This window comes from Bos grunniens, chromosome 23, assembly GCF_055505025.1.
Source record: "Bos grunniens cultivar Pamir isolate PY7600 chromosome 23, Bosgru_T2T1.0, whole genome shotgun sequence".
NCBI lineage: Eukaryota > Metazoa > Chordata > Mammalia > Artiodactyla > Bovidae > Bos > Bos grunniens.
Window position 1 is genome coordinate 4,482,623 of NC_141187.1, and position 14,155 is coordinate 4,496,777.

The window sequence follows — 14,155 nt, forward strand, 5'->3', positions numbered from 1 at the left end:
CTGGCACTGTACTGAAAAGGGAGAACTGAGGAGAGGAGAGAAGAGGTCAAAGGGGCAACCAGAACAGGGAAAGAAATCCAAAGCAGAGGAAAAGACAAAAAGGAAGCTGACAGAGTGTCCTCCAGGTGCTGCTGGAGATGCCACCGGCACAAGGCGCAGTCCCTGCTTCAAACCGCCAGCGAAGCTACATTCTGAACAAGTACGCTCCCTCCCCAAGCGCACCCTCAGGTCATCTGCAGGCCAGGGCACAGGGAGCGAGCCACATGGGGACTGTGGCCCCCAGCTGGCCCTGCAGACACTGGCCTACATGGAAGGGGCGGCCTCCCCGGGGGTGGCTCCCGGCTCATCCCCGCCGCTGCTCGCGGTCAGCGCCAGAACCTCGTGGGTGACTGCTGCACTATCTGAGAGCCTTCCTTCGGCTCAGTCTAAGGGAGAAAAGGAATTAAATGTCCATAGGAATGGCACCCCACTCCAGTACTCTTGCCTGGAGAATCCCATGGACAGAGGAGCCTGGTAGGCTGCAGTCCATGGGGTCGCGAAGAGTCGGACACGACTGAGCGACTTCACTTTCACTTTTCACTTTCATGCACTGGAGAAGGAAATGGCAAGCCACTCCAGTGTTCTTGCCTGGAGAATCCCAGGGACGGGGGAGCCTGGTGGGCTGCCGTCTATGGGGTCGCACAGAGTCGGACACGACTGAAGTGACTTAGCAGCAGCATACATCTTAGTACACTTTGAACACGTAAGAACCAATACATTCTCATGGGGAATTTATCCTTCTTCAACCCGATCTCCTCAACTGTGCCCATTAAGGCGGTTCTCCGCGGTTCTGAAAGCAGAGACGCCGTGTGCCCCGCACTGTGCACACAACTGGCGCCTTCACCTGATGCCTGGCTCCTGCTCCTCCACTGGCCCCACTCACTCTTCTCTAGTCACATTCCAGCCTCAGCTCGAGCATCTGGTAAAGAAAAGCTTCCCTGGGCCCTGCAGACAGCCCTCTTTTGCCCCAGTCTCACCACAGGCGTTCCTCTAACAGGACAACTACATTGTGTTGGCATTTCCTTCTCTTCTGAAGAGAATAGACCATTTCTTAACAATTCACAGTACCCACAGACCTTCCTCAGGGTCTGCCTGCATATAACAGGTTTTGAAGATGTTTACAAATAAAAAGATTGTTTCTATCAGAGACACAAAAAGACAAAATACCATCCATCAAAAATTGTATACATATACGTACACATCCTAGCTCTTCATTCTACATTCTTTTTAATTTTTTTCTTGTTGTTGATTATGAGCATTTCTTAGCTTGCACTTAAGAGACTGTTTTACTTTAAATATACCTCTCACTACCTTAATCCACTGTTGGACTTGTATAATATGCAGCTTAATATTTCAGCCTTAAAACCATAAAGAGGGAAGCATGATGTGACGACATGAACTATTACACACTATTAAATACATCTTCAAGAGAATCTGTATTAATACCATCCCATGGTTATGAGAAATCTATAAATGTGGGCAAAAACAGTATAACCACTAAAGAAAGGCAATTTATATCAGGCTGTGACGTTTCCAAAGTACTTCCAGGCATTATTATCTCATTTGAGAGTAGGAAAACTGAGTCTCAGAGAATAAGTGACTTACTAATATTCACATCAAGGTCTCTGGAATTCAAACACTACGTGCTTAACATCATTCCACCATCTTTCATTAAGCCAATATCCTCAAGAGACCAGTTTTTAAAAAATTTTAAGTATGTATCTGAGACAAAATGAGTATAACCAATAAAAAAGGTACAACAAAGATAAAAAACAGCATCAAGAACCATGGCGGAGATGATCAGTGCTGACAATGAACAGGATACAAATAAGGAATCCACGAAACAGAAGACAACCAAAACCACCTCAGCAAAACCTCAGTGTGAGCGTGACTGTCCACTATGACCAAGGTTTCTGATCAGGTAAATGAAATAACCAGGAATTACTTAATGAAGACATTAAGTTATAAGGGATGACAGTACAGCCATAAACACAAAATCCAGGGAAGGAGGCTAGTTGTTTGACAAATTAGCTTCTCAGGGAGGTTAAGACTTTAAGCGGCACCTTGAAAAGCAGACAGAGGCCACCGAGCACAATGCTGAGTGGAGACTTTAAGAACAGAGCGCAAACTCGAAGCTCAGCTCCGCCACCTGAGCAAATCGTTTAACGTTCAGTTCCACTTCCTTATCTGCAAAATAAGGGTGCGTTTCTGCCTCAAGAGTCCCCGCTGCCAGCACAGTGCCTGATACACAGAAGCTCTGCTGATGGAGGTTCCCCCCTCTACTTCCTTCCCAGGCAGGGAGACAACATTTTATACCCAATACTATCAAGGAGCTTCCAACATCTGTCAAATACAACTTTTGTCAAAAGTTAAAGAAAACAGGAGTTGTTATAAGCCATTAGACAAAGCAACAAACATCCAGCTGTGCTAATAATCTAAATGAGACTAAATTATCTGTGTTCTACCCAAGGCAGAAGGGAATGGGCTACACACTTGAAAGCAAGAAGCTTATTGTGATTAAATGTCTGTTTTTTTTTAATGGAACTGAAATTTTAAAACTGTGTTTAGTGACTTGGAAAATGTCTTTTTCCCCATCACCCACACCACTGTTGCCTCACTAAATAAAAGCACTATAGATACATGGATCTCAGACATAACGCTTTTAGCACGTCAAGGAAGTGTGAAACACAGGCATTACAGATAAAAGCAAGAGTTAACAAGAGGTCTAACTGTAGCCCTTAAAACTGAATGCTTGATAGAGCCACTTTTATGGGTAATGAAAGGAAACAGAAAGCACAGGATAGCTCATGGGGAAAAAATAGCTATGAAATTCTTACAAAGGGACCACCAACAGAACCTATAAGATAACACTTGAAGCATTTAAAGTCAAAGGATTTTTTTTAATTACCAGATACAATGCATTTACAATCACTTCTACCAAGAAACATACTGCTCAGGAATATCAGAAAACACAATGCAACTTGAGAGATCTCCAAAGTCCTAAAAAAAACTACAGACAACCTGAGAACTCTTACTGAATTGACAAGACATCAGAAAATTCAACAGATCATTTGAAATAGACAGTTAACATGACAAAACCAGTAAAGCGTTTACAACCTAGAGAAAACCGATTAAGATATGGTATTAAATATGTCAGGGCTTCCCTAGTGGTTCAGTGGTAAAGAATCCACCCGCCAATGCAGGAGTCTCGGGTTTAACCCACGCGTTGGGAAGATCCCCTGGAGAAGGAAATGGCCCGGACAGAGGAGCCTGGACAGAGGATCCCCATGGACAGAGGAGCCTGGCGGGCTACAGTCCATGGGGCTGCAGAGTCGGACACTCAGTGACTCAACACACACACACACAGTACATGTGACAGCGGTGCTGTAAGTTCATGATGATGAACTTAAAATTTCTGGTAAGAGAGAAAAGATGCAACTGACCACAAATTACGTATAGCAATACATGCGTGTGAAGACTATACAGAAATGAGAAAATAGTACTATCAGGAAATAAGAAGGCATTAAAAACTGAGGAAATTCAATAGCCAACGAGTAGTATGAGACTGAATTGGCTACTTTTATTTTTTTAAGAAAAAGACATTTTTAAGAGAGAACTAGAAAACCTCTTAAAATAATGCTGAAGGCATTGCATTTAAACATACAAAACCACATGAAAATCCTGGTTAGTAGAGATTGGCAGAATAAAAAATATAATCTACATCAAGAGATTAAGGAAGATAAGACATCCTTTTAAGAAGAGGTTTACATAAAGGGAAAGAAAAGATCAATACAAAGAATAACTGAGATGCTAACATCAAAACGACATACATGTTTGGCCTGTGATCACTTCCTGATATATCACACGAGAAACTCAAATAATCTCCAGTAATATCTCAATGGCACTGAACACTACTACAAAAAAGGTTTTCATCCCTATAAAGTCAAGCAGATGAAAAGAAAAGTAATACAAAAGTACCACCCCACTAATCAATACAAGAAAAAAAGACTTAATAAAACAATATTCTCAGCACTCATCCAGGAAGAGAAATTCCACAACATATTTTAACAGTTTACAAAACTAGTTATATGTGGAGAAACAACTAAGCGGGTAATGACAGGCAGGAGAGACATACAGATCTGACAGTCAATTACAGGACCAGCCACTAAGAATGGCGTATTTCAAAAGATAAGGAAACCTGAACAGTGCAAGTCTGGGCAAAACATGCCTCATGCCATTAAAAAAAAAAGTTTTCAGTTATTGCAGTCTTTAAACTATTTCTGCAAAGATCTAATCCTTAATTTCTAACCTTCACCAGAATCCCAGTCAATTAAGTGTATCCTCAAGAATACTGAATGTGGCGTTTAACTTTGTTCATCCATGTCATTTAACTCTGTATCCAAGTTTATAGCTAGAAGAGATTCTGGACTGTGCTGATTCCAACCTCCTGTTTACAGTACCTGAGAGGTTATCCTGGATGGAGCAGGCCTTTAAGGACATTATCAATCAGGACACTTAGGCATCATTCAGTAAATTATTAGTATAATGGTAATGTAACATAATGTAATATACTAAATAGTACCCAAGTAGCCTGAGTTTATGCTCTCCTCAAAATGTTATTTTGAGGGCTAGGTAAATAAATGTAATAATACATAAAGAAGCTGTCACACAGTAAATAATAATAATAAGTTTAAATGCAATTACACTGATAAGCTGTCACACAGTCTGAAAAAAAAAGATAAAGTGTCAACAAATATACTTTAATTTCCAAATATCTTTGTTTCTTATTACCAAGCAACACACCCACTTACAAATGAGCTGTGTTACTATGGCTATGAACAAGGTTAGACATAAGACAAATGCTTCAATCAGAAACCTAGAACCTAGAGACAGAAAACAAAGCTGCCTCAATGCCCAGAAAACTGAGCCAATCACTAGTAACTAAAATAGCTACTGCTAAGTTATTTAAATAAAGGCGGGGGGACATACTCTACAAGTCCTTCTGAAATGCATCAACAGTGCTGTAATGAAAATAAAGTAACATTCAGAAGGAGAGTACCCTTAGATAGTGCAATTGTACAGATGAGGCATAAACTACAAGATAAAAAAAGCACTATACAGAATTCACATAAATATCACCAGCGACATGCAAGACATTAAAATGTTGTTTTAAACAATAGTGTAAAATTCAAAAAGGCACTTCATATAACAATGAATGGAAACAGTATTTCTGTGTACACACAGTAAACACGAGAAATCTTAGTTTCCACATACATTTTATATCTAGTCAAACAATGACATTTTAAAGAAGGATCATTAGATGCATCCCTTTCAGGAACACCACATCACTCAACCTGTGATGACCGTGAGGCCTCCTAGAAAACCCAGCGACGTTCAAACATCAGAGGCTGGCCTGATGGAGGATCTTGGCTTTGCACACGGCAGACGTGACCTGAAAACCTGTTATCTGACTAATTATGAGTTCCAAATGCTACTGCGGCTGTTTCCCTAGACCAAGTCCCCATTTTTAGTTTTATAACATCATCTTCATTCAAGTATGCCAGAGAAAGACTTTAAAATAGCAATAATAAAAAAGCAGGTCAATCGCTTCTTCTGCAGTCAATCGCATCACCTCCAACTAAACCTGCTCCCACTCTACTGCATTCTGCTCCATCCCCACGAGATGGCCGCGTGCTTCAGAAGTCAGCTACCTGACCACTAACTGGATGATTTCTCAATACTTTTTCATTTTTAGGGAAGACCTATGGAGGTCCTTGGGCATATCAATCAGACAGTGGGAAAGAAATGCTACTTATCTTGTTGCTATGGAGCAACAAACATAACGCAGAAGGAAGACAAAAGAAATGCTGCTCTATGAGCAGTGAGGAAAGGAGGAATACACCGAAGTGAACACAGCTAACTCTACTCCAAGGTACACTGAAACTGGTTACAATGGTAAATTCTACATTGCGTCCTTTTTTAAACACCATTAAAAGTAAAAAGTTTCAAAGGAAGAGCAGGTTAGGTGAAAATGCCAGAGCAGTCTCAGAGTCAGGTCTTCAAGCACCATTAATTCCAGTTCAAATTTTGGAAAATAAGAGTTCTCAAAAATCACCAAATTTGTGACCCAGCACCTAATTCAGGGAAGGGATGGAGAGAAATGGAGAAGCGGAAGCAGTGTGAAGAAGCCTCAGCTAACTGGGAACACCTCGGGCAGCCATCGTGGAGTGTCAAGGTCTTTCTCTCTCTCAAGTTCCCACGGCTATCCTTTCACAGAAGAAACTAGAAGGTCACGGCAAGGGCACGTGAGGCCGCTGAGCTAGTGGGCCAAATATTGTGAACTATTATCATCTTCGTGTGATTTCCTAGGCTTTTGGTTCTTTCAGCCAGTTATCAGTGCTCTTCTAGGGTTCAGTTTGAAGGACAGCTTCTTTGAGCATGGGCCTCAAACAGTGTTAGTAAAACTTGGTGAAAAGTACAGAAAAATTAAAGGTAAATGTTAACTCTAAATATGCCCTGACCAAATTTGCCAAGAGGAAACTATCAAGACTGCAACTTAAGCTTCATCTACCAATACGACAATCAGAATCACTTATAAATTATCCCTGAAATTATCTGACAAAGTAGCTTCCAAGTAGGGATATATGCATCTTTGACTGCTACAGCACACACAAGGAAAGGAAGAAAAAGCAGACAAAAAGTGTGCTGAAGGTGGTTATGACGAGGAGAGAGGATGGCCTTCCAACAAGCCGTTAAAAAGTGGAACACCAGGAAAACATCAGGCACCACTGTGCAGGCAAGGAACAGAAACCACACGAACGCGAAAGCGGTGTCGGAGTCCACTGACAGTGGACCCAAAATACTACGGGAAGCAGAAAAAAATGCAGATGCTTAACAAACCAAGAAATTACAAAACTATCAGTCTATTGATAAAATTTTTTTCTATTTGGCCAAGCAAATAATACTGGATGATGTATTCAGACCCCTCCAATTTGGCATCTTCTCCATCTCTGAAGTCACGCTGTGAAGACAAGGGTCTAAGGGCTGGGACACCACACAGCCACTGCCTCAGGATAAAAACACTATAGGATGTTTAGCTGAGGTATCTGCTGTCAGTTCCAGTCTGATGGAGAAACAGTACCTCGAAGAGCTGGGAACAAAAATGTACGTTGTCTCTCATGGTAGAGTGTGACTAGGTTAAGGGACGAAAAAACCAAGAACACATCACTGAAGTCTTGACTTCAGACTTTCAAGAAATCGTTAATGGAATCTAGAAAGGGAAGTGTGTGAAATGTACTTTTTACTACATCCACAGTTACACTCTGAATCTGAAGGATTTCTCAGTAAAATCTAGACTGATAGCATCCATTTATTACAATCAGAGGACCAGACTATCAGGCATGTTTGGAATTCTTGCTCTTTCAAGAGTTCAGATTTTGCATGCCGAGACGGTGTAAAATCCTTGATTTCCAGGGCACTAATATGCAATCTCTCTCTCTTTTTGTTTTTAGAGCTTGATGAATCATCAAGCTTAAAGTTTAGAAAGCAGTCAAGGTCATCTTGGTGAAATGTCCAGATTATCCTGCAAGAACAGCATGATCAGGTCTCACAGCTTGTTGATGCTTGACAGACTTGGGAGTGACAACTGCAGATGATTAATTCTGTGTAGCTCTGGGTGGTGAAGACAGTTACTGTGAAAGTTTCCACAGAGATATCACAGTAAAGTCTTCTTCCAGCTGGTGTTCACAGCCGATCTAGAATATCCAGCCACACCACTGGCAGGGACTGGATTTGGCAAATTTTGATTTGAATTCCAGTTCTTGACATATAGCTTCAAGGCTGATTCTGAAGTCTTACAGAGACTGACAGTAGTATGGACACTTGGTGAGCTGATCACCCTGATACAGAGAGATTAAAACACATTTGTCATTTTGTGGACAAAGAGATGTGTTGTGACGATCTGACAAATGGAAGCCTAAACACGGAAGCACTGATGACCTAGAAATGAATGATCTGCCTCTGGTGTTAGAGATAATAGGTTATTTCCAGATCCAAAACCTGCTCGCCATCAGTTTATCAGTGAGAGTTTTCTGAGGGGGAAGAAATCTTTATATTTTTCCTTAATCATAAAAGGATTTGGATTCCTGAGGACCCACCTCTAAACTTATTTTGGACTAGAAATAATGCGTAACCTTTGTTCGATCCAACTCAAAGTCTCTACTGCTCACTTGGCCAAGAAAGCACGAGTCTCTGTATTATCTACTTCATTCCCAAAGTCTAGAACTCAATGTCAGCTGTGATCATCCCAGACACGTATTCAGTGTCCTGTGGGGGAGGGGGCATTGTGCATGGCTGCACTGCAGACCGTGAATGGGTCACTAATTCTTGTACCCATGGCGTTCCGGAGAGTCTGCCCTTTTTCTGTGTCTATAGGGGTGGTTGCGAGGTCTGTACCAGTCCCCTCGGGAGTACCCGCGACTGTGGTAATGTGCTTTCTGGTCGTGACTGTAGAAGCATCGATGCTGGTTATAGTATTTACTGTGGTCTTTATAGTCGTTTTCTTTCACACTGTTTTCTTCTGCAACAACAGCATTCACATCTTGTCCAAAGAGGCAAGTACCATCAAAGGGCAAGTGTGAGATCTTCTCCTGGGTCTTCTTCGTGAGGGATGTGAGCCGAAGCCACGCCTGCCTTCTGTAGTCTATTGCCATCGCCATAACTCTGACCACAGAGTCCATTATGTCCCTGGTAGTACACAGCTGCCAGAGGCCTGCATCCATGCCATCAGATATGATACATCTTGCCTTTCCACGATCAAACTCGGGGTCATGGACCAGGTCCTCCATGTCTTCCCAGAGTTTACGCTGATACTGCGTCATGTAGGCCATGTAGCTGGCAGCTCGGGCTGCGATGGAAGCAGCATGGTAGAACCTGCAGCCCATGACCTCCATCTCCTTTGAGGTGGGATCCAGGGGTGACGTGGTGCCTCCTCTCCTGCTGTGCTCTAGCGCTTCGACAATGGGGCCCCCTGCTGGGGGATTTGGCTGGAAAGGAGAGGTGTCCTTAGCCACAGGATACACCCTGTGTCCCATGAAAGAAGAGGGATGGCAATCAGCAGGGTCTTTGAAAACCTCCGCGGTGGCAATTCTCAGAAGAGGATGCAACGGAGGGACCAAGCGCTTCTTGGAGGTCACACAGTCAGGCTTCCCCTCACACGGTTCTGCTTCTGACTGTAAGGTGACTCTCTTGATAACACCTCTCTGTTCCATTCTTTTCAACAGCCCTGTGAAGCTGGACTGACTCGGGTCAGCTGGCTGCCCTTTGTCGTCGGCCGAGGGGGACTTGCACTCAGCCTCTTCTTCGACTGCGGATATCTGTTCTTCTCTGGAGGTGGAGATGTCCCAAGGAACCGAGGAGGCCTCACCTGTGCGGGAATGATGAAATCGGAAGCAGCTCCTGGACTGCAGGTCACGTATCACTCGGGACATCTCAGCCACCTGTGTCTGGAGATACAGGAGGGCATCCCGCCCGTGCTGGGAAGCTGGAGACTCTACGGGCAAACCCTCCTTGACCTCTGAGGAGGCCATAGACTCTTGGGGCACCAGGAGTGGAGATGGAGGCAGACTCTGGTAATTCTGTGATGGCTCAAGTGTCTCTGTCTCAGAGATCTTAATATCTGAATTACTGTGATCATTTCTCTGGGTCTCCAATGGGTTCTCAACGGAAGAAGGGTGAGAAACCATCCTTTGAGGACTGCTGGCGCAGCGCCCAGAGGAGGAGCTGCTGTCTCCACTGGGAGGAGGAGCCCTGCAGCCAGAGCACATTTCTGGGCGACGACTCTCTGAGGATGGCGCCTTAGACTCAGGCATTCTCTGGGTTATCCACGTGAACAAGAGAACCAAGGAAGAAAGAAAATATGCTTTTAATATGTTAACTTTCAAGTGCAGAGATGCATGTCCAGTAAGTAGAACTCAACTTTTTAAATTATTATAATTAACAATGAAACATACAATCCACTTCAGGTCAGCAAGGGGATCACAGAAGTCAAATCCACAAGTTTCATTACCCCAAAAGCCCAATACCAACTACTGGCGTTAACCTGGCACTCTATGAAAAAAGAACAAAAACAAGCCCAGTTCAAGGGGCGCCATCCTAGCCTGCTGCTTATTTCCATGTTAGAATAAGAGGTAACAAGACTGCTGATGAAAATAGTTTTTTTAAAAATCCCATTGAACATGTGTAAGACAATAAGCAGAAGTTAATAATGGCAGAGAGAACATGGAAAAGTTCCACTGAAGAGAAAAAAAAAATATTTCTAAAAGTCCCCCATTGCAGAGACACTTTTAGGTCCCTTTAAAAATTCTCATTCACTGACCATAAATAACAAAATTTTCCAGGTGGGCAGTTCTCCTCTACAGTTTGTAGTTTTCAGGAGCTTTGTAACCTTATTGCATCCTCACAACAACCCTGTGAGGTAGGTTATTATTCTTATGTGATAAAGAAACCGAAGTTGAAAGGCTACTGATCCAAATTCACAAAATAATAAGGAGCTAAGCGGGAACTAAAACCTAGGTATTTTGATTGTAAGTCCCAGTCCCAATCCCTTGTATATCATAGGCCACCCTGAACACACAGCCAGGAGTCCTCTAATCCATCAAGAAAACAGTCCAGTAATAGAAATTCGGGCTAAGACAAAAAAAAGCAAGACAAGACTGATAAAACGGCTCAGTTACTTTGGTTCTCAGAGTAAGGGAAGGATTTGTTTAAGGGTCAAACACACAACCAAAAAACCACAGTTCGGAGAGAACCCCAAATATGAGGGGGAGAGGCGGTTAGAGGGACAATGCCTAAATGACCCAGCAGCCTTCCCCACAATCCATTTCTAAAGGAACTTCTCACAGCCTTTCTTCCAAACAGAATAAATTTTCTGTGGCCACGTGGTTCTGGAAGAAAAGGATCCAGTTCTATAGGGCATCTGAGGAAAGACAGGAAAGGAAAAGGGTGCCAAAAATATTGCAGTTTTATTCCATTTCCCTTTCATCAGATACCACCTTCAAGGCTTAGGACACTCCTGTGTCATGTAATACTTTCACAACCTCGCTCAAAGTAGAGGAGCAAAGCTAGAAGCAGAACTTCCAGGCTAAGGACTCCCTGCACTACCTCTCAGGGCTATTCCAACAGAAACGGGCCGTTTCCTAGAGCACAACAGCGCCTAAACATTGACTTGATGACTTCCTTTAGAGGACATCTCTGAACTATGAAAAGCGAAGAAACCCAAGTTAAATGTACTCACCTCACGTTGAGAGGTGCTGGGCTCATCATCATCACTGCTGACCAGGTCAATGTATTCCAGAACAGGCCTCAACGGTCCTTCCTAGAAAAGAACGAACAAACTAACAAATCATGCAAAGCTACTCAAGCTAAATTAGCATTTAAGGCAATCCTTTTTGTTGATGTTGGGACTGACTGCTGAGAACTCTTCTGAAGAGGAAACCTTATGGGTGGTACAAAATAATCAGAACAAATACAGAGGGAAATGCTCAGAGTCCATAACTAATAAATGATAAAACCTGAAAGAGCCCAAGCCACGAAGGGTATGGGGACTATGCTGACTCCTTGGGGAGAGAATTAGTAACACGGGAACGGTGCTGCAAGAACACAGACACTCTAAGCCAATGCTTTTCAGATGAGATGGGGATCTCTGACTAGAAGCTGGGCTGTATCTCAGCCTCCTGCAGTCGTGCATCAAACCTGGCTCTCCTTCATCTTTTCTTTCCATCCACTCTGACTCTACCATAGACCAAGTCTTGAACGTGAAACTTAAAAGCCTAGATCTTATTCTGTAGGCAAAAGGCAATCAATAAATACTAAGATAGGAATAACATCAATCACACAGAGAAGTATGGCAGCAAGAAAAGCAGGAGCAGGATAATTTATCAGTCCACACATAACAATGCAACACTAAATAGCAGAGATGGCAAAAATAACAGAAGGGCTTTTTTTTTCAGACTGTAAAGAATCTGCCCACAATGCAAGAGATCCAGGTTCAATCCCTGGGTCGGGAAGAACCCTTGGAGAAGGAAATGGCAACCCACTCCAGTATTCTTGTCTAGAGAACTACATGGACAGAGGAGCCTGGCAGGCTACAGTCCATGGGCTCGAAAAGAGTTGGACATGACTGAGTGATTACACTTTCACTTTCATGGTGCATATACAAAAGGATACAAAGGTGAGATGGAAACAAACACCAAAAAATAATCAACTATAAAAAACAGAAGTTAAACAATAACAAGAAGTCAGAGCTACCTCTAAGATTTCAAGCTTGAATGACTACACAACAGTCACATAAAAGGTATACATCTGGAATATGGAGATGGAAGGCTGGCATTCTTCTGGCCATAATGGGTTGATGTACAACTGGCAGACAGAGGCAACTGGCAGACAGCTGGAAATGCAGGCCTGTAGTCTGGGTACAGGAACATTACTGCAAATGCAGACTGGAAAGCTGCTCCCCTAGAAAATTATTAACTCTAGAACTAAACTGGAACTATGATATTACCAAGGAGGGCAAAGAGGACAAAGAAGAAATTCGAGGAGGTTCTTGAGGAAATGATGGAATTTTAAGATTTAAGAAGAGCTAAGTAATCAGAGATCTATGAGAATCAGGAATGCACAAATCCAAAGAACCTAAAGATAGAGAAAACCTCAATGAAAAGGTATCAATGCAAATGTGGCCAAAAATACTGAGCACCAAAAAAAAAAGCCACAGAATTTAGCAACAAGGAGATTTTAAAATGTCTTTGAGAGAGCAACTTTCAAGAAAGTAATGAGCATACAAGTCAGACTACAACATTAAGCAGAAAATGAGGAGTAAAGGCCAAGAGTGATTATTCTTTCAAAAAGTCTATGTTGAAAAAAGAGAAAGGAGCACAGGGGAGATTAGGGCTGGGGAAAGATTTCTCAGGTTGGGAAAGATGGCTGTTGGGAAGCCAAAGTGATATGTTCAGTTGAAAAACTAACAGAAAAAGACCTGGGGTCAGGAGACAGAGGATAACATCTAGGTAAAGATCCTCTCTCTGAGACATGGCATCCAGTCCTACAGACAGCTTGCTTCTCTGCCAGCTTCCATCCCTCCCCAAGCAGGAAAATGCTTTCCCTGCAGGTGGGGTGAAGGTGAAAGTGAAAAGTTGCTCAGTTGTATCCAGTCTTTGCAACCCCAAGCACTATCCAGTCCATGGAATTCTCCAGGCCAGAACACTGGAGTGGGTAGCCTTTCCCTTCTCCAGGGGATCTTCCCAACCCAGAGATCGAATCCAGGTCTCCCATATTGCAGGCAGATTCCTTACCAACTGAGCCACAAGGGAAGCCCACAGAGGGGTGATTCAGCCGCTAAGATAAAACCAGACAGCAAAACTGGGCAAGGGTCACATGATAAAGTAATCAGGATTTCTGCCTAAACTGTAAAAATGGACATTTAAAAAAAGAGGGTAAGAAGAATATTCTCCTCTGTGGGATCACAGAGGTGGATGACCTACTTTAAGACCCAAACCTGCCACTTGGCATAAGACTGTCAAACAGTCAAGTCAAGAAGGTAGTGGAGGAGAAAAACTATAATAGCTTGCTCTCCTCAAGAAATGTACATTAGGAACTTTATTACATGCCTACTGAGACAGCACACCAAGAAAGTCCCTGAGCTACCAGAAACCAGGAACACACAGAGGCTGGGGCAGAGCTTCCACGAAGGGAAAGCAGGTAGAGAAAAAAGGGAGATGACAGGCTAACAGGGCACAGAGCACAATGGGACAGGCAGAAAACACCACCATCATCAGGACAATGGTCACAAATGATGAAAAAGTAGCTGCAGAAACAGAAGGAAAGGCAGGAATAAGGAGAGATCAGAGCAGCAGAAATGCCCCACTGGGGTCAGCCACAACACTGACACAAGCCCACTCCTGAACTACTCAACGACAACGACTTAGGATTCCCAGCAGAATAAAACAATCAGGATTGAGGCCCATAAATGAGAAAAAGCAGGGGTCATTTATTCATTTACTCAAAGCGTGTTACAGAGTTATAAGTGACAGACAGGTAGAAGAAGACAGCATGTGTTTCAGAC

The 14,155-nt window shown here is 43.0% G+C and overlaps 1 protein-coding gene across 6 annotated transcripts in view; it reads right to left on the reverse strand.

The window, feature by feature from the left end:
- ZNF451 (zinc finger protein 451) overlaps positions 1–14,155 on the reverse strand; it is a 90,128-nt gene that overhangs the window by 70,307 nt on the left and 5,666 nt on the right. For 5 of the 6 annotated variants that reach the window (XM_086370973.1, XM_086370970.1, XM_086370971.1 and 2 more), the window contains exon 3: positions 11,333–11,413. In XM_086370973.1, coding sequence (XP_086227099.1) covers positions 11,333–11,413 — 81 coding nt within the window. Of the gene's footprint in view, positions 1–1,263; positions 9,912–11,332; positions 11,414–14,155 lie in introns of those variants that run through there. The other variant, XM_086370975.1, reaches the window with a different exon arrangement.